Source organism: Gavialis gangeticus, unplaced genomic scaffold (genome assembly GCF_001723915.1).
Source record: "Gavialis gangeticus isolate Ggan-Ray unplaced genomic scaffold, GavGan_comp1, whole genome shotgun sequence".
Classification (NCBI taxonomy): Eukaryota; Metazoa; Chordata; order Crocodylia; family Gavialidae; genus Gavialis; species Gavialis gangeticus.
The window spans coordinates 64,016,055-64,037,993 of NW_017729031.1; the positions used below are offsets into that span (position 1 = coordinate 64,016,055).

Below are 21,939 nucleotides of genomic sequence, written 5' to 3' on the forward strand. Positions count from 1 at the left end.
TTCCATCTCTGCCTTGGCCTTCCTAACTACCCCCCTACATCCCCGAGCAACTGCAGAATAGTCATCCCTGGTGATGACCCCTTCTTTCCATTGGGTGTATGCCTCCTTTTTAGCAAGGAGACATTCCCGGATGCTTTTGGTGAGCCATGGAGGCTTGTGTGCTCTCCTGCTCCCTTTGATCCTAATTGGGATTACCTTCCTTTGGGCTTGGAGGATCATCTCCTTAAGAGGATCCATCTAGCTCATAAAAGAGGATTTTATTTAACGTAAAAATGTGAAGTCCTTATTGGGCCATAAGATATTGCTGCTCTTCTGATACAGACACTTCTCCTATTAATGGAGTTTGCAGAGATACATTGTTAGATTGGTCTGTCTCTCTGGAAAAAACAGCCAGCAGCACAGCAACACAGCTGGGCACCTGGGGCACACACAGAGGCAGCAGTGACTTCCACTTGCCCCTGTGCTGTTGGCATGATCATGCATCTTCTAGCGGCAGTCCCTGTCCCCCCACCCTAGTTTTACAACTGGATACTATCATGTGTGAAGGACCTGGTTCTATCATATTTTTTGTTTGAAGTTGATTTTCAAAAGTATCAGAGAACATTTATTTTAATTGTTTAGAACACTGGTGCTCAAGTTTATGGCCCTGTAGGCCAGATGAGTGGTCCAATATTGGTCCGTGTGCTGGGGATTGTACCCCACATGCCAGGATTGGGTGCCCTGGGGCCTGGCACTGCCTGTTACTGATCCTGGGTGCTGGGATTGGGCCCTGCTGGTACTGTGTCGTCTAAAAGCCCCACACTGGGATTGGGCTCTGGGGCCCATTGTTGCTTCCACATGCCAAGGGCAGGTCCTGGGGTTTGGTGGTGTCCCTGCCCAGCTCTGCACACTGGTACTGTGTTTCTAATCCAGTACGCAGGGCCTTAGGTCCCCCACAGGCAGCAGGAAAAAAGTTACACCTCTCCTTCACCACCACATTTTTGGACCCATGAGGAAGGAAACTCAGTTATGCAGACATAGTCAGGTTAACTTATATGAAGCAAATCTTTTAAAACATGTAACCAGCTAACCCTTCTAGCTTATGGCACTCTTGGTGTTAATGAGTATTGGAAGTCACCTGCTTGGCATGCTGAGTCAGGAGGTTCTGGAGATGTTTTCCATATAGGTTGGAGCTGTGCTGGAGTTGATTAGATCTGGGGACACTTCAGCCAACTGCATTTGGGCTGGTGACAGTTGTGCAGAATAATCTGTAAATAGTAGAGGTCAGTTAATAATACACTAGGGTGAATCCATTTTTCGCCAGTTAAGCCAGAGTAGTTGGGCTGTATGTAGAAGTACAGATTTGCTAGGGAGGAGAAACCTAACTTCTGCTGCAGTTAGGGTATGAAGTTGTAATGTAGCTATAGGAATCAGATACCCTTCATGCACCCAGACACGTGCCAGTATACATTCTATCGCCAGCCTTCCAGAGTAAAGCCCAAAGGAAAGGGTCTATGCCAAACTGGCAGTGGAGACCCCTTCTTCCATACTTAAGGAATATATTTGCACCACTGCATGGAAAATGCCTGAAGATCCTAGCACCCCCAGCTTCACTTGCCTTATAAACACGTCCTATAGTATTTAATAGGCAATAATTTATTTTTTCTATGGGGTTTTGGATCATCCTAAAGAATCTGAGAATTTTTATTCTTTGTATAGATTTTTTTCAATTGTTGTCAGCAGTCTCTTGATGCAAGGATGACAGCAATTCTTCAATGAAGCAAAAGTATCCTATGCATTAATATTTAATAAGTTTATTGAAGTTAGATTTCCCACTCTTTTATTGTAGGTTTATAATGGTATAAATCCATGAAGGAATAATGACATAAAACCAAAAAACCTTGCAGGGACAGGAAGTAAATTCAATAGGACACAGATGATTTATATGGGAGAAGGAAGCTAGATTAGAGTACTTTGTAAGATTTATATGAGGCCATGAAATATGTTTAAATATTATTTTATTTTAAATAGAGCGCTCAGACATCTCTGATACCAAATAGACACAAAATATTATTTTTAGCTCTTTTTTTAGGCAAAATATTCCAGTCAGTATGTTGGAAACTCCACAGTGTATAACTTTGTATCAAATTATAGTGTTGTCAGTTTTCTAAAGATTGCAAACAATGAAAGTTCAGTTTAAAACAGTCCTGCTAAGGCCCTGACCCTGCAACACAATAACTTCTTGTGAAATCTCATTGACCTCATTGGAGGTTCACACAGGCAGAAGAGTTAATAGGTCAGGCTCTTTTCAAAATAAGGGCCTCAGCTGACAGGAGAGATGAGTGACTCTTTCGTTTTCTTAACTTGAAGCAGATGACTATTGCCACTGTGTTACTTACTCTCAAACCAATTAACTTTATACTCTAAAAATACTTAATGCAAACAAGTATCAGTTGTGAAGTCTTCTAGCCTGAGTTACAGAAGTTCTTCTTGTGAAAATACTGCCAAGTGCACGAATCAGGACAATACAGTATGTTTTGTCTGCTACTAACCCTAACAGCAGCACAGTACAAAGTGAGTGAGGAAATGCTTGTATAAGTGGCAAGCTCCCTTTCCCCCTTTTTATTAATATTTCCCGTACAAATCCTGTTATTAGTGTTCCCTGCAGGACCAAGCAATAATTTAGATGCTGATTAGTCTGTGAAATGCAGTGGAACTGTAGCATACTTAACTCTCTTGTCAGCTCTAGAATGAGGGGGGGAGAAAAAGGGCCTCCAGCTACATTTACGATGGCAGCTGGAATATTGTAGTTTAATGAGGTGCTTTTTCAGTGCAGAGCTTTTCAGGGGCACATGCTAATGCTCAGCAGGATTTGCCATGATATTTCTTAGTAATTAAATGTAATTACATATATATCAGTTGCAGAGTTTTGCTTGACAGACATAGACAAAAGAAAACCAGGCAAACAATTCACCCTGTCAGTATTTCACATTTGTCTGAGTACAGTTTTCCACATTTCTTAACTCAGTAATTCAAAAAGAGACAATGGGATGTGGGTAAGAGTAGCATTCAAAGCAGAGTGGGGAAGTGGGGAGGGAACAAAGGTAACTTTGGCAAAAATAAATAATACTATGTCTTTGGGCTTCTAGCCCATATTCAATCTGGTATTTAGAAACATCAATTAACATACATAAAAATGTAAGAAATGCCATACTTCATTAGATTAACGGTCCATTTAGCCCACTATCTTGTGTCCAACAGTGGCAGGAGTAGATGCTTTAGAGCAGTGGTTTTCAAACCTCCTGAAGCCACATAAACCTTTCATATCACTTCTTCTGCCATAGAGTCCCTACTCTGGGACCATGGGTTGTATGACCTGATGTGGAGCCAGGCAACCTGGCCCAGCAATGGTGATGCACTGCCTTCCAGCCTGTTCTGCCACTACCCCGAATCGCTTTGTGGAACCTCTGGTGACCTATCGTGGAACCCCAGGTTTCCATGGAACAGTTTGAAAATCCGTGCTTCAGCAGGAAAGCATCTGAGCAGGGTATATCTGGAGTGATCTATCCGACGGGCGACTGGTGTCTCCGGATCCTGGGGGGGGCACCAGTGGCCAATCACCGACTTGGGGGGGTGCCCAAGCAGCCAATTGCCAACCGGGGTGGGGGGGATCCCCCGTTGGCTGTTCACCAACCGGGGTGGGAGAGAGTCCCTTGGCAGCAAACTAGAAGTGTCAGCGGGAAACCTGGAAGTGCCACTGGTGCTTCTCTTGGCACCCCTGCATTCTTGGGGGGGCACAGCTGTCACCTCCCACTCCCCGGCCAGCGAGGGCCAATCTTGGGGGGGCACGTGCTCCCTTGTGGTCCCCCTATGTTTCACCTAGGGAAACATCCCTAATTATCCCCTGCTCATTACCCTCCCTGGTATCCACCACCATTGGTTTAGAGATGTCAGAGGGTACCTCTCCACATGTTCTGTTTACAAGCTACTAATAGATCTATCACTCATGAATTTGTCTAGTTCCTTTTTGCATCTGGCTGTATGTACTATCTGCCTCTACTGGAGTAGTGAGTTCAACAAATTAATTATGTGCTGCATAAAAGAGAACATTTTCTTCCTAATTTTAAATGTCTCCTGATAATTTCACTAGGTGCCTCCTAGTTCTATTATTCTGAGAGTTAGTGAATAAGTTTCCTGTTCACTTTGTCTACACCCTTTATGATTGTAGAGACCTCTATCGTATCCTCCCTCAGCCTTTTCCTTTACAAACTGAAGAGTTTTTGCCTTTTCAGTCTTTCCTGATATGGCACCTGTTTCATACCCTAGATCAGGGTACAAACTAACATCCCAAACTGTGGTACTCATAACCCTGGGGTATAAGACATCTCTGGGGGATACATGGCAGAAATTGTGTAATGGCAGATTTAATTTTCATTATAATAATTGGCATTTAAGGAGTTAAAATATAAAATGTATCTGGTAGGGGTATGCAGGCAGCTGGTAAATCTGGAAGAAGGTACACAATAAGAAAAAGTTTGGGAACCTATGCTTTAATCATTTTGGTTGGCCTCTATATCTTTTTCTAATTCTGCTACATGCTTTTTGAGATGTGAAGAACAGAACTGCACACCGTATCCAAGATGTGGCCACACCATGGATTTAGGGGCATAACGATGCTTTCTGTTTTGTTTTCAGTGCCCTTTTTAATGACACCCAAAATTTTTATTGGCTTTTTTTTGGATGCCACTTCACTTTTTGCTGATGTCTTTAGATAGTTTCTGCAGTGACACCAAGGTCTCTTCTCTGAATTGTAACTGCTAGGTCAGAACTCTGCATTGTATATATATAATTGAGGTTATTTTTCCTCATGTGCATGACCTTGTAATGTAGGTACATGTCATGTAATGAATGTAGAAGAATGTAAAGGAATGTAAACACCCCTCATTTGACTGATGAGGAAACCGTCTCGCAACATGTTTAAAACCAACACTTAGAGAAAATTGCAGTTTCATCTGGAATCATAAATAGCATGTGAAATATGAAGTGGAATGCAAGCAGAAAATCAGAGCTGATCAGAAAGGTCTTTTAGTGAAAAATGTTCTTTGTTTTTGAAACAAAATAGAATCTAAACATTTTCAGATGAATGCAGGGTTTTTTTTCCATCTGAAAACTGGAAACTTTTCAGTTATTAGTGTTTCAATGAAAACTCAGTGTTTTTTCCACATAAGGCAGAAAATTGTCATAATTGTTTTTGGTTAGAAACTCAATATTCTTTTGAAAAGTTTTTTGGCCAGAAAACTTTCAAGTGGGCCGGCCTACTGCTTATATTGATGAAATGACTAACTAGCTGTGAAGTCAAATTGTAGGCATTGGCTTTGAGGACTAACCATGGAGCCAGATCTAGAGCAAGCATGCAACAAATCTATTCTGAGACCTGTTCATGAATCTACAAACACATCCAAAAAGGCAGTTGCCACTTCAAAGAATCTAAACAGAAAGGGAAAAAAATGACAGAGAAAAGAAAAATATTATTACTTCCATTCCACAGATGGGACCTGCGGTACTGTAGGTGATGGTAACGATAATGACTTGCATATGCTTATGTAGAAACTGCATGGTGGAATGAAAAACATCTGGTTGACATTTTTTTACTGAAAAGGGTTTTTTTAAATTAAAATTGTGGTTTTATTAAACACTATTTGTTATGAAGAAATCCTTTTTCAATGAAACTTCATTTTTACAAAAAACAGGAAAGAAAAAAGGCTGAAAAGAAACCCAAATTTTTATTTTGAACACATATTTCCCATTAAAGCATGAAAGCCACACCTTTGCTTAATATGGCACTTCTCTCTCTCTCTCTCTCTTTTGCCTTTGTCTCTCTTTCAATAAAAGACAGTAGTGAAAAATAACACCTGACTTTTTCCAGTGGAAAGGCCCTAAAAAGTGAGAGTGTGTGTGTGTGTCGGGAGTCCATTTTTTTCACTTGCCTCTTTTCACTGAAAAATGGGGACAAAATGAAAAAGTGAGAGAGAGAGAGAGATTAACAGCAAAAATAAAGCAAATGAGCAAAAAAGAAAATGTAAGTTTTAAATGACAAGTTTTATTCAAAAGGAGAAAAATGTTGATCCATTTCAGCTCATGAATCTCAGATCTGGGCCACAAGAGGAAGTCTGTCCTTCCCCCCTGTTTGTAATAAGTCATTAATTGTACAGATTACAGGAAATACATCTTTTGCCACAAAGAGATATTGCAATGAGCAAAGCTACGAACAACACCGTATGTGCCCTGCTGGTGCCTTCTAGTGGACTACAGTGAACTACATTTTTCTGATGCCGCTCTCAAGTCATTGCAATTATACTTGCCACTCATTCAGCTTCTTCTGTGTTTACAGCTGCTCTCTGCAACCCATTCTCCTTCCCCTGTGTTTGACAGCAGAAACCTGCAGTAGGAGCTTTTATTTGCTCTTATCGGGGCAGGAAGAAGCAGATTACTTTGTCTGATGAGATATGCTTTAGCAGGATGACTCCATTGGGGAACCCACAGGTGGTGATATCAGAGGCCAAGTCACTTAAAATATGTCACCTCATGCCCTGCACAGTCACTGCAAGTGCATTAACTGTACCCAGTGGGAGAAGGGGGAAGGGAGACAGATGAGTAATGCCTTTGTTTCCTGTATCCATTCTCAACCTAAAGAGACTGCATGACTATGTGGTCATGTTTTTTTCACAGCAATAATAGCTATTTGTTGGAAAACTGATAATCAAATACAGCAGTTGACATTTTGACTATAGCCCAGAGCACAGCCACCTTCTCATCTCATTTGTAGCAAAGTATCTTTGGTGTAACTGAACTGACTGCACATTATATGTGTGAACATAATTGCATGGCTGGGAAACCAAGCATTAGAAACAGATATGCTGAAAGAGGCTTTCAGTAGAAGAATTCCCCGGTGTCTTTCCCTTTGTGTTTCAGAAATATGACTGAAGCAAACATTGCAGCTTCTTCTCCAAGTCCACTTAAAGTGAGTGGAGTTTGCACTGAATAAAGACTGCAGCGGGCCCTGAGTGGGCAGATCCTACATCAGGGGGAATCAGCCTCTTGTTTCTATCTGAGTTGCGCAGAGGCACAGCCTGTGTGGGTGTGAAACTCACTTCAGAAACAGTTGCAATATGAGGACTATTAATTATCTGTTTAGCTATTCTTATTCCTGAGCTTCACAAGCAGTCTTTGATCTATAAAATTAGAACAGGAAGTTTTCTCTTCCTGAAAACTCTGAAGAAAGTCAGACTGCTGTATCTGAAGCCTTTATTTACTGGGAGAGACTGAAGTGCAGTTTAGCCCACGTGGCCTTAGAGTCACTGTTTCTAAATATTATTAAAAAATGGTAGTGGCTAGTTAATAACAGCCTTTCCTCAGCACAAGTTTGAGATCCTTCAACAATACTTTTGAGTGCAGCCAGTTTAAAGTATCTTGGGTATGTACATATATGTTCCTAGCTCCTCAAAGCCATTTCTAATATACTACTTAAAATCAGGATTTGGTGATAAATAACTTATAAATAGACTAGATTTTTGTCAGCTAATTAGACCAGCATAGAGTTGAAAACTGCCATAAGTTTTGATCTGAAACCTAACACAACAATGTATATATGATGGAGCAACATAAAAACACTTACAAATAAAAAAGTGGCACAGAACCTGTATGGGAGAAATATCAAATACAAATGTCCTGCATTTCAGTTCACTGAATGTGGAACCACCTGATCAAAACAACTCGCCACACTATTAAGTGTGGGTCGCCACACTATTAAGTACAATGTAATTGCATTCCTATTAAGTATGGGTCAACATTTTTTCTGATTCTAAGGCCCCTGGCAAACATTATCCTTAAGACATGATTAACCAGTTAATCATGTCTTAAGTAGTAGCTCTGCCACACATTCAAACAATTAATGGTGTGATGATATAGGGAATATGCCACAAAAATATTGCATAAAATGTGTATAATAATTTTGTAGCTGGAAGCATTGACTATATGACCAGTTCACTCTTAGGCCTGGCAGTACCAGTCAGCTGATTGGCGTTCCCAGGCTTGGGAGTGCACCAAAGCCCTTCAAGAATCTGGTCCAAAGTCTAGAAGGGCCAGTCAACTGATAGACTGATTGGTTGACTGGTGCTTCCAGCCATGGGCATGCTGGGCACTCAGCTTGATACTTGTCAGTGCATGGGGAGCTCAGGATCACAATAGGGAAGTGGTTGTCAACTGGGGGTACTTGGAAAGGTGCTAGGAGGTATGTGTGGGTAGGCAGGGATGGAGTGCCACCATCCACCACCCCACGCTGCTGCCTCCCAGGACCAGGGTCGGGGCGGGGGAGAGGGCAGCAGCTCCTGCCTGTGGGCCACACAGATGCTGCCTGACCAGCCAGATGCTGGGGGGGAGGGGAAAGCTCGCACGCGTCCCTCCCCACTCTGTGTCTGGCCGCTCCCCACTCCCCCCAGCTCTGCATCTGGCCACTGCCACCAGTGTACACTCCTTAAAAATGTTGAAAACCCCTGTGATAGGACAATAGGATATGATCCACAGTCTCACTTCCTGCCATACACATGTGGCTTGGAAAGAGGCATGATAGTTGGAATCATGAATCAGGTCCCATCTCACCTTTAACTGAACATCGGTCAACAACCTAAAATAAGCATGGAAGACCATAGATGGAATCTCGACCCTGGATCAACCAAGGAGGGTTTGCTACTGACTCCTATGGGGTATGAGGATTTTTATCTGTTCTTATAAATCAGCTCCAATATTTATGATTTAAGTCTTCAATTCTCTCAAGGAGAATTAGCACCAAAATGCTATATCATGTCCTCCCTGCTGAATCCAGGACTGCTGGCCAAGAAACAAACCCTACTCACTTGTTCCTACTCTCTGCATAACTTAATCTTGCAATTAGGCATTGGAAGTGGCTTAGAGAGGTATTGGGATGCCCTTTGGCTGGAGCATAGATTTAGGGCCCCTTTAAGCCATAAGCACGGCTTAATTGTGGAAGATGCATGTAGAACATGACTGGATGGTGCTAGTTCAGCAATTCTCATTTGGGATGTCAGGATTCACATACTAAACCCAGAGATTTCAAATAGGAAACCATAGTATCAAAAATATTCTGACCTATTGCAGTCTTTTGGAGTTTTTTTGCAACAGAATAATTACTCTATTTTTCCAGTCAAGAAATAAGTGAAAACCAAGAGCTGGCATTTTCTGAGGTATACCTTGAGTCTAACAAGGGGTGCCTTGAGTCTAACCAAGTTATTAACCACTAGGCTAGATTCCTGGGGTTTGGCCCTGGCTCAGTTAGGGAAGGCAGTATATATGGTAAAGAGAAATTTAGTAAATAAATCAAATTGCATACTCTTAAGTGAGTTTACAGAGGCTTAGAAGTTCAAACCAAATCACCACAAGAATGCACACATACAGATTTCTATTGTTCATTTAGCATTTTGGTAAGGAGCCAGAGATCTTTGGTCTTGTTTAGTTCACATAATGATATTCCTTTCACCCTATTCCCTGCCTTTTCATCCCACAATTTATCTATTGGCTCATAGCTTTTCTCTATGGGAAATTATAGGTATAATTTGGGACTGAGTACCCTTCTCTGAATTGGACTTATATTGCTTTCCAAGCTACATTGGGAAAAGGAACTCTTCAATTTCATCCACATGGGTATAACTCTATAGCAACAGTATTCTAATTATACAGCACAATTCTTCCAGTAAATTTCCCTGGGTACAGTAGCTCTCTGCTGTTCACTGCTGCATTTTGTTCTGCACCCCTTTGCTCTTCTTGCTTATCATAAAATCTGTCTCTTACCTCTGGCTTATCTCTGGTTTCTGCTTCTGCTTTTGTTGCCATGCAGCTGAATGATGCTTGGCAGTCCTATGATGATGTTGCTATCAGGCTGCCTGGTCACCTGGCTCTAACTACTACTATTTTTTTCCTCCCCCTATATCAAATGTACCAGTTTTCTTTTCTCCTTCAGTTCTGATTCAACTGTAACTTCTCCATTTTCGTAATCCTGTCTTTTGCCCATACACTAAGAATTAAGTTTATATCTGCCTTCTGCCTCCAAACTGTCCACTAGCTCCACTTCATCTCCCTGGCTCTAGTTCTCCTTATTTTCCCCCTCTTGTGCTTCATTTTTCACTATCTTCTGGCATGCTCCTTTCAAAATACAAGCATGCCTTGGTCTCTCCATCTTCCAAAAAAGTGTCTTTGACTCCAACTAGTTCTCCAGCTGTCATTTCCTTTGCTTCCTGCCCTTTACTCTTTAATTCACTGAATACTGCAATCAACAACTGCTTTGAGTTTGTCTTCCTCAGCTCCACGGTGGATATTCTCAAGGCTGGTATTGGATCTCTCCATTTCACTGTGGTTTCATAGTCTTAATTTGTACATTCTTAAATTTTGACAGTGCAACTCTGCTAGGCATTTGGCACTGTGTATATATACAGGTAAATCATGTTCATATGACTGACTGCTAGGTAAGTGCTGCTGTGAATAAGACAAACAGGAAAATTTAGCAGCACTGTCCAGTGCTGGCAGGTTTAATGTGATCCTGTTGAGAAGAAATTTTAAAAGTGCAACCTTTCCTGATAAGAGCTGTACAAGCCTTAAGGAAATACATATGAAACCAGGCAAACCTTATTGCAGGTGTTATTCCCAATCTAAATTTCAGCTTTAGTTTGCTGATAAACCCATGAATCTAGACAGATTGGGGGTCTCAGAAAGATGTGTGTCAAAAGTAAGCTTTTGCTGTGTTTTGAAGTCAGGATTCATTCAAATTCCAGCTTCAAAATCCAGGGTCCTGATTCTGCAAATCTTGTCATGAAGAACTCCAAGTAATGTCTGACATCTTTCTTGCATATATAAAATAATAATCATCACCACAACAATGATGTCTCCTTTTGCATGTTCCATCTTTAGATCTCAAAGTGCTTTACAAAGAAGAGTCAGTATCACTATCTGTATTTACAAACAGGAAAATCAGGGAGATGAGAATTTACTCAAGGTCACATAACAGGTCAAATAATAGGTCAATTGTAGGAACAAGCCATATGACTTCTACAGCGGTAGCCTATCTGCTCTGTTATGCTACCTCCTTCTTAAGTAATTAATTCTAATATTTATTATCTGTTTTGATTTGTTCTCCATAACGTGGGATGTTAGTAGTGTTAACAGCAGGAGATCTATTTTAGGAAGAACTACAGTGACTCATTAATGTTTGCCAGGTAACAACAGTGAGGAATACTCTAGAAAATACCTTCAAATACATAAATAAATCCTGATTGATACATTAATCTCTTTTCCATCTCTTCTCTCTCTCCTTCTCTCTCTCTCTTTCTCTCTAGCAGGAAAGATGATTGGGGGTGTCCATGGGGATATACTGGTCTCACTGTGTTTTAGTGTCATTTGTTCTAGAACTTTATAATTACTCAGCAGCAAAATCATTCAGTAACTGGTAGATCATTCCCAAGAAATGAAGACTCACTTTCTGACTATTAACAGTATGCAAACTTTTGACTCCATTAGAAAGGCAATGTATTCTCATACAACAGGGGATAAACTGATTACCAATAGGGGTTAAGAATTTTTTTTCTCTTCTACTATATACATTTTCATGATTGAGTAGCTAGGTTACTGAAAGTATTTACTTTATTGTAGAAGCAGTAGTTAGAAGCAGTAGTGGCCATTTCTGGCATCACAGCAGTCCTCTGTAAATAAACTGACAGAATCATGCAATAAGGAAATTCCCCATGATCACATCTGACCCTAAATCAGTGTGCTAGCATTAAACCTTGAAACAGCAAAATTACATGTGAATATATTCTAGATTACTTGGTAATTGTATGTGAAATTCAAGATGCTCTGTAGCAATATCATTATTTTCTATTATGTTAGATTAATTCATTGTTTTGAAATCATTAATTATTATTTTTCAATTTCCAGTAGTGCCAGTCATGTGTTACATATGTGTCAAACAGAAAAAAGAAGTTCCAGTCACAAATGGGTTACAATAAAACGGTTTTTTTGTATTGATTTTTAGCAGAGTTTATCACCCAGATGTACACAGGGTTCTTAAGGAGAGCTGCTGAGTGTTGAGCTCTTTCGACTACCTGGCCAAAGCACTTATGAAACTCAAAGACCTTTTTTCACTTAACTCTCATTTCTAATTTCCCTAGAAATCAATAGGAGAGAGGTGCCTGACTGCTTTTGATGATTTGGCCATAAAGGCAGGACTGGGTAAAGATACAAATCTGTAGAGTTATTTCTCGCTGAGTGGTGCTATAGAGTTCAGACTATGGTCTTCAATGTTTATCCCTAAGACACTTTTTTGCACTTTTTTTCTAATTCTTCCCTTTCCCTTTTATAGAAAGAGATGAGAAGAGAACGAACAGCTCACAAGGAGAAGTAAGTTAGATACATTTTTAAAACACTATTATTTAACACCCATTTTGAAATATATTAATACTTACCTTGCTGGCATATACAGTTGTTTATAATGGACCTCTAGCTATCAGCTGTGTACACGTTCCTATTCCTCTTTCAATTCTAGTCAACTTATTCATTAGTCTCCATTAAGATTGATGTAGCAAGAGCAAATTCTTTTCAGTAGTACTGGTGAGTATTAGGGGTGTGCAAACTGGGCCTTATTCTATTCGGATTCAGCCTGAATTGGGGACAGTGATTTGATTTGTTGTTTTGGATCACTGTCCCTGATTTTATTTGGCCTAATCTGAATCTGAAGATTCAATGCTGATTCGAGGAATCAGCGATTTGGACATAGACACAGCTTTACAAGTTTTTTCTACGTACCTTGAGGTAGCAGGTGCGGCTCATGATTGCTGAGATGCTGGAGCGCATGGAGCATCCCACAGGAATGCGGGGGGGGGGGCATACTGGGCGATGAACCCAGAAGTGGACTGGAAGTACTGCTGGTCCACTTCTGCGTCTACCAGGGAGTGCAGCTTGGTGATCGGCTGCAGGGGGACCCCAGTGCCTTCCCAAACCCAGGAGGCACCAGTTGCCAACCCGGGGAGGGGGGTGAAGGGGGGCTCCCTGGCAAACCCAGATGTGGACCAGAAGTGCTTCTGGTCCATTTCCGGGTTCGCTGCTGAGCATGCTTAGGAGCCCCCCATGCTTCTGTGGGACACTCCAGGTGCCCCAGCATGTCAGCATTCATGAGCCCCTGCTACCTAGAGGTATGTAGAAAAAACATTTAAAGCTGTGTCTATGTCTGAATTGGTGAATCTATTCAGGGGGTTCCGATTCGATTTGGATAGATTAAAGGGTCCTCTGATTTGATTCGGATTCAGACATTCGGCCACCAAATCGGGCCATATCTGCCGAATGGAATCAGGGACCAAAGCTTCTCACAACCCTAGTGAGTATAGGGATAACAGGTTTGTTTTAGCTCTTGTGCCATTGCTACAATTGGTGCAGGGCCTAGACCTGATACCCATTAAAATCAAGGGTAATCTTATCAGCGCTATATTAAACCTTAACTATACAACCTTGTTCAAGGTTAGCTCCCTTTTTCATGTCTCTTCCCCCCAGCTTCACTTTCTCTTTCACTGGTGTTTTTGAGAAGCAGTCATTTCTTTAAATAGCAATAGGCAGCATTGATTGTTTCCAATTTGGGTCCAAATACAGATTTAGAAAGGCTTACTGGCATGAAGATCAATGTCTCATCACACAACGAGTATAAATAATTCTCTTTGAATACAACAGATCTTTTATTCATAAACAACATATTCCATCCATTATGCTAAAATAAGGTAAAAGTCTTGTCCATGTTTATGAGAAAGTGTTTTGTTTCTGAAAATGAACTTAAACTAATTTCTGATGAATAAGTAAACCTCTTAAAGAACTTATTATATACCATATTCACGTACCCAGAGAAATGCAGTGAGTTCTTTATAGTGAATATTTAAGAAAAGATTAATTTCCATTATATTATTATGATTAAATATGAAGCTAACCAGAAGAAAGAGCAGATCTCTTAAGTTTAGTTTATGTGTAGATTTTATACCCATATATCTGTTAGGGTTCATAATTTATCCAAATACTTGTATCTTAAATTACTTCTAATATGATGCATTATAGCTTACCATCCTTCTTATTTGGAAAAAAAGCGATGAAATAAACATCTTGATATGTGTGTAACTACATTCATTTTAGGGGATTTGTACTGTTTTACTTACAGGGTTATCATTATATTATAATATACTGTGAACTAGAATGGTAGACCATTTGTAAAAACAGTTTTAGGGTTTTACTATTCTTAATAATGTCAGTGCAACTCTTTTAAATAAAATCCATTTTAGGGCATGTGTAACAGAGCACAGGGTGCTCTGTTACTCCCAGGGATGTGGGCTGCAACCAGGAAGCCTGCAGCTGGCTGTTATCCCAATTAGGCAATGATGCCTGCTTGGGGAACAGAGGCCAGCTGTTATATATAAGGGCTGGGCCCTGAACAGCAGGGGCAGCAATCTGCTGCTAGGAGCCAGAGAGACACCACTGGCTGAGCTGCTGCTCAGTACAACTCAGAGGTTAGGGAGGAGCTATTGGGGATGGATGCTGGCTCCTGGTCCTGGGCATGACCGGAAACTGCACCCTGCCAGGAAAGGGTGGTCTGGTGGGACTGTCTGTGGCAGGACAGTCCCCCAGAAATGCCAGGCCAATTACCTCCACAGTGAAAGGTGGGTAGGGGCAGCTGGTAACCCCAGCCCCACATCCCTGGTGGGTAGTTAGATCAATGCAGGGGGAGCCCAGGCTCACTGTGAGTACTGAAGCAGGGACCAGGTCAGGAAGAGGGACCTGAGGCAATGCCCAGACTCACAATGGAGTCTGAGGTCCTACTAGGGGGGTGGGGCCCTGAGTCTTGGGCAGCTGGGAGAAGCTCCCAGAGAAAGGGATAAAGGTAATAGCTCAGAGAGAGAGCAAGTAGGATGGGGCTTGGAGCCCTAGTCCCATGGTTAGGGACTTGTAGGCCCAGGGAAGGGATGTGTGGATAAGTGGGGCTGTGGACAGCCTCCCAGCCACCAGTTTCCAACTTCATGGCTTTTAAATTGCGAAATTGGTTGCATTTAAGGGCTATGGGCTGGCAAAGTGCAGCAGGGAGAGCTTTCCCAGCCCTGGCTTTCAGCCACCCCAACTTCAAAATTGCCACCCATGTCACTCAAGTGAGCCCACTACCATGAACCCTCAGCTTCCCAACACTGCACAGGCTGGGAGTCTGGTTTGGGGAGCAGGTGGGAAGCAAGGTTCATCTGCTCCCCTTTTCTTTTCCCAGTTGTCAGACTGGAGAATAGGTCAGGGACTTTGCTCTTATGCTCCAGTCCCCTCCTCTGGACCAGAGCAGGAAAGGAGCATTACAGGAATTCACTCTTGAGAGAGAGTTTCCTCTTAGAGGGGATATTTTCTAGGTTAACACCTGGAAGATCTTTTTTCCAGAGAGAGCATGTTTCCCCAAGGAGAAATTGCATGAATGCTTGTATGCTCATAGTTTCTACTGGGTGAACAATGATTCTCCTAGTAGAAACATCATGCCCATATAGTTTTCTTTGAATGTGGCGTATCTTTTATTCATACATGATATCTGTACATGGGCAGTATTCTTTAGGGATTCAGAAATCCAAAACGCGGTCTCAAGGCTCTTTTTCTGTAGGACTTTCAATTTTTTGCATTACCTTTCCTTGAATATGGATTAAAATAAACCTTGCATTTTGTAAATCTGTGTAAAAGGATATCAATTTTACATAGAATATTAGTTGTACAGTCTATTTTATTCTGGTGCTCAAAAACACTCTTTACAGTGAAAAGTATTATTAATAATGTTGAGCCTATTTTATCCAAGAACTAAAACCCCGTTTTCCTTAGAAGCATTTTTTAATATATAATCATGACACTTCACATATGTAGTCTCACTCATATATAAAGTGCCTTCCAATGTATACAATAATATTTCTTCATGAGCTTTTCTGTGAATGCTGAGTGAATATGAGGTGTAAAAATGTATTATTTATGGATATCAACCTGTTTTGAAACCTGGATTTTTATGTGTATGTACTTTTATGGAGTTGATTGAGGAATGATCCTACTATAGAATTTGACTAGTATCAGGTAAAATATTTCATTGGAGAGGACTGTGTTCTGTTCTCTGATGTTAAACCGATATTTCCATTTAATAGGGCTCCAAGTAACATAAGACAACTAGTACTACCTTATTCAAGGAGACAGTCTACAAGAAATCTCTCTGCTATACATGTAGAGCATCTCAAGGTTATCCATATCATGAGAATAATTGTCCATATTCTTTATCACTGAGTGAAGTTGAACTAATGGGAACTCAGATGGAAAATAAAGCTATGTGAGCAATATCAGGGCAGGCTAGAAAAAAGGGGATGTAGAAAGACTGTGTAACTGAAGAAACGGTAGCAGAAAGGGTTTTTCGGTTGGGAAATTGTCTGACATGGTTTGACTGACATTGCTACTGAAACCTCTTTTTCATTTTTAGTCGCAGACTGCCTCCCCTAAGCAGAGGAAGCAGAGTGTGTATACTCCTCCTGCCATCAAAGGTACTGTTCAGGTACTGTTTCTTGCTATGCTAATGCATGTTTTTTTTTTTGACTGCTGGCTTTGCATCACCTCTCAGGACTAAAAACCAAGGACTAGATAATAAACAGTGAGCACACTTGCCCATGGATTAATTGACTAAGCAGTGCTGGATGTTTAGTTCTCCTCAATCTACATCTTATAAATTAAATTAATTCCCCTCTGCATTTCCTTATGAGGGAAGTGTCTTAACAACATAGGTAGAAAACAGCTCCTTCTCAAATTCCAAGTGCTTTTATTAGCCTATGATAACGTATACTTACATCCTGGACTTGTATCTATGCAACAAAGTTCATTTCTTTGAACAGAACTGACTGAATAAGAAAGTGTTTGCAAAATCAGCTCTATACAGCTTACTTTTTACTTAAAGCGTTCCCTTGCGTTCTGCCTTGCTTTCTGGGCAGATGCTCAAAGGAATTATGGTCAAAGCTACATATTGAAAATCTGATCTTGGAGGCCTGGAGCACTTAAAATGAAGTCAGGAGGAAACAAGAATTTCCAGCAGCTCCCTAAAGGGGCTTGGTGCTTTTCAACAGGTATACCCAAAAACAAGCAACAAAGAGCAGAAGCAATGACTGGGACTTTTGGATTTAGCTGAGTTTCTAAAATGGTGCTTAGCTGAGTTTGTCTTGGCCACATTTGTAGCTACGTGTGTTCAGCACTGATTCGCTAAAGCCTTTAGTCAATATTCTGGCAGTGGTGGGTCATTTTATGGCACAGGCAAAGGTCTGTTCCTGTAAGAAAATGGTTTCCTGCCAGATACTGTGGATCCTGAATTCCTATGTCTCCCAGTAAACATAATGTATCACATAGCAAACAAATAGAATTACAAAGAGTTAGCGTTATTTCCAGGAAAGCTACTTCGTAGTTAGGAAATATCTTGCCAATTTATTCTACAATGCAGGTACAAACACCTGGTTCTGTAACATAAATTCTCCAGTCCTGCTCTTAGTAGCAGTTAAAATTATATCAGCCAAGTGCACAGGAGAATTTCCTATTTATCACACTGGGGTAACATTTCTTCACTGGATATTAGAAATCAAGTGCTCTAGCCAGATAAATTGATATACAAAAGGCAGAGGAGGCAATAATGTGTATTATTTTTACTAAAATATTGTCTTGCTCTACACTAACTATAATTTAAATGCTTTACAAACTAAATGCTGCATGCATGCATTATATTATTTCACAATGACAGTAACCTGCCATTGTCCCACAAGCTTTATGGTTATGTTCAGGTAATGTTTGGGAATTAGGTGGCGTTGCTTACTTGTTCTTCAGACTCAGTAGAGGAATAACTAATGTCTACTGAGTGGCACTGACATGGGACAGATGCTCTGCTTAGGAACTGAGTGATTTCCTTTGAGATACAAGAAAATAGAGCTGGGCTGATGTGGCTTGTGAGCAAAACAAAACACAATAGCAAATCCCCCAAAGCATTCTAAACACTACCCACTGCTGTACTCTTGGCTACATCACTGTGAACCTTGCAACTCATTGAGTGAATTGGCTTAGGGACTACAGATACACAATGGTGTCTTTGAGAACAAAATGCTGATTTAAAAAATCCTAACATATCTTCTTTTCCTTTATAAGACAACATACTTGTTACTTGGTGTAGACAAATGGACTAACAAGTAAATAATGTAATAAGAAATGTACAACTGTGAAGTGCAGAATTCTTAAAAGCGCTAGAGATAATTTAAATCACTCTATTCTTCTGGTAGGTGTTGAAAAGTCTTTTTTTAGCAACATGATGGTATTAAGAAGACGCATAATTGTACATTATTTCCCAAACCTTTCTCACATGCTAGTTTTCAATGTGCTCAGAATATTTATCGCAATCTGCAATAGAGAACAAGATTTTGAAGGTGTAGAAATCCACTAACGGCTTCTCAACAAAGACTGCTCTGTTTTCTGTTACTGTTGTGAATGAATAATCTTGGGATATGGGACAAGAATACATCCTGTTTCTTTACATTACAAGATGAGGGTAATAAATCTCAATTTCTATCTCCAGCCTGAAAGCAGAATAGTAATAGCATGTAATAGTAAACACTACCATTTCCTATATTGAATTGGCTTTTAAAACTGACATGTCAGTGCAATCCAAGTTTACAGTCATAAGTCAAATACATGAGTGCAGAACCTGGTAGCATAGTGCAGCAGTAGGCATGGAGACCCATTTGAAAGACATATTATAATGAAGAGTAGGATTTATCTTGGGTCTTCAGTAGAAGGGGTATGGGAACAGCAAGTAGATTTATATTTAACTCTGACTCAAGCTTTTAGACTAGTTTTTGGACTACTTGTTTTTTGTTTGTTTGTTTGAAATATAAGCCTGTTGGTGTATCCCTAGCAGGTCCCTTGAAAAAATGATTGAATTCTGAATGAGGAGGAAAGAGAGAATACTTGTCTGTGAAATGTAATGGAGTGAACATCTAGAAGAAAGAAAATAAGAATAAATTAAAATGTACTTTACCAAATTAAAACCAGTTGTTGCCTTAGCATATTAAAAGGCTGGCAAGAAAAATCTACATCAGACAGCAGTAACATGTGATCAATTAGCAATATAGCACCATGGTTGAAATATATGTTGGAAACTGTAGGAACCCACTAAATCCACACACAAGCATGGATAAATCGGGGTCATTGTGGCTCATGGTAAATACTAGGTAACTTTAACAGAAGTTGCTGTACTGCATAGCTTTTCTAGCATTACTTGGATTTAGGGCGTGTCCATTTGGTGATTTTTACCCTACTAAATAGGGTCTGTACATTGTAACACAATGGTTTGTGAATTGTGACATGCTAGTTTGCATGAAGATTCAGTGTCATGTTATGGCACAAACTGATGGGTTCATTATCTGTGTGTACTTTAGTTTCTACCAATATTTTCCTAAATGAAAGGTTATCAGAGTCCCCAAGGCAAAAGAAAAATAGCTGACACACCTTAGAATTTTTTTTTTTTTTTTTTTACTGGAATGCATTGGACTAGAAAAATCAGTCTAAGTGCTATTGATTTAAGAGAATATCTATGAAGCAAATGAGACAGCAGACCAGATAACAGTGCAGCATAGTAGCCCTCTTAGCATTACATTACCATGCTTAATGGACATCAAGAATCATTTTCCATTTTGTTTTTGAAAATATTTTCCCTTCCCGGCCCTTTCCCAGTGGTCCCTGATTCCCTGCATATGTAGTATGTTTGTAGCAAATTCAGAATCTGAAGATTATATTCCTCCTACATTAAATTGTTGCTACTTTGGATGTTCTCAAGCATGACATTGTTTTATTTCATGGCCTGTCACATGGTTTTTTGGTAAATCCACTGCTTCATCATCCTAACTGATAATAGCAAGAATAATAAACAATATGCTGGAAAAAATATTTTGCCTAAGGACAAAACCACTCGAGCATCCTGGGCTAAATTCTAGGTTTACATAAATCCAGAAAACTCCATTGACTTCAATGTGTTTTTGTTTGTTTGTTTTGCCAATGGAGGATATCACCATATGCATGAAGCATCAATGAATTCATTCAGCTGTACTTACTTACACACCTACCTATCTCCCCTTGTCAGACACACCACCCATACTCACTCACTAGTCACACTCAACTGTAGTCATCTTCCTCTCTTAACTCTTCCTGCTCACCACCCCATGTCCTGAAAAGAATATGCACACAAGTCATATTACCTTCACATCCAGAGATTTATTTTCACCTGTGAAGAGTGTGGCACTGGCAGTTGGAGATAAGACACAGAATAGGTGAGCTATATGTCTGACTCAGTGGGCACCTCTACATGAGACATTACTGTGAAGTAGATTAATTAGCTCCACAGCAAATGTCATGCATCTACATGTATCCCTATTGGGCTGGAGTAAACTAATTAACTCAGCAGCAAAACAGTACTTGTATTTACAAATACTATCCTGCTGTAGAGCTTTTTACTCCACAGCAGCACACATATAGACACTGCTCTGGCTGGCTGGGGCATGAGGGTGCTTTAGTGCGTGGGCTGCCTGCTGGCTAGCCCCACACTGGAGCACCCTCATTACCCAGCCACCCCCTCTGCAGCATATTGAGCTGGGGTGGCAGGGACCAGCCCTAGGATGGCAGGCTGACTTCTGGGACCCCCTGCCAGCTGAGGCTGCTCCACCCTGGCTCAATGTGCTCTGGTCCCAGGCGCATGTTCAAACGGTGCTCTTGGGAGCAATAAACTCAAGAACAATAAGTACCAGAATTTATTTCTTCACAGTAATTGCACATGTAGATGTGCCCAGTACATTCATACTCACCAGCTATTCCTGTTTAAGTCTTGCCCTCCACATATATGAACTCACTCTGATCCCTACAGAACTTTACAGTGTAGCAAAGCCAGGCTGGATCATGGGCCCAGAATACATCAGATATCAAAGAGAGTGCAATGGTATCATCCTTTGAAAGGAAACAGTGATTAAAATAAAAAGATTTACGAAGTCAAAATAAAGGCAGAGTCTGAGATGTTCATAAGCCTACACATAAGCCCAGGGCTCACCAATCTCCACGTTCTTTTCATACTTCTATTATTAACACCAACAACTGCTTAAACAACAGAAAGAGCTCCCAAAAGTCCATTTTACAGACCTTATCAAAGATGGGTCATCAAAGCTATGGTTCTGCTGACTAGGTATGCAGAAATGGGCAGAGAACAAGAACCCTTCACTCAGCTCAGGACACCAGTTCAGGGAACTGGTACAAACAAGGCCTGACCCAACAATGTTAGAAATAAACACAGAGATTCCCATTGACTTCTGTGGGCTTTGGATCAATCTAATCATGTTGCTTTTAGTGCTCATTAAGCCTTTAACAAGCCATGACTTAACTCTTTCCCCACAAAATTGAAAAGTGACTTTCAATCCAGTATTTCATCTCAAGTTATACATCCACTCACATTTTATTCCTCTTTGTCCTTATATAGCACTGCTCAGTGTGATGCAAGATTCCTTACTTTTATTGAAATACCATCCAGATAATAGATCACTAATGCATTTTAATTTAGGAATAAAGCTATTTTCTAGCAGGAGGCACAATTGGATTGAATATGAACTTTTCTAAAACTAAAGGATGGTCAAAGTTAGGATTCTGATGCAACCTGTTACATAACCAGAAGTCACTTGTGAAGCATGGATCCTCCAAAGCTCCAGGAATGTTCTTATCTAGGGATCTGATCTGTGCACATCTCTACCATTTATGGCTATAAATGATATTAGATGAGCTCATTCTGGCTTCTGTCATGAAATTCAAATG

At 40.5% G+C, this 21,939-nt stretch overlaps 1 protein-coding gene across 2 annotated transcripts in view; it reads left to right on the forward strand.

Annotated features, from left to right (window-relative positions):
• PPP1R1C (protein phosphatase 1 regulatory inhibitor subunit 1C) overlaps positions 1-21,939 on the forward strand; it is a 121,031-nt gene that overhangs the window by 33,141 nt on the left and 65,951 nt on the right. Inside the window, exons 3-4 of one of the 2 annotated variants that reach the window (XM_019523051.1) lie at positions 12,404-12,441; positions 16,550-16,621. In XM_019523051.1, coding sequence (XP_019378596.1) covers positions 12,404-12,441; positions 16,550-16,621 — 110 coding nt within the window. The remainder of the gene's footprint in view (positions 1-12,403; positions 12,442-16,549; positions 16,622-21,939) is intronic. The other variant, XM_019523050.1, reaches the window with a different exon arrangement.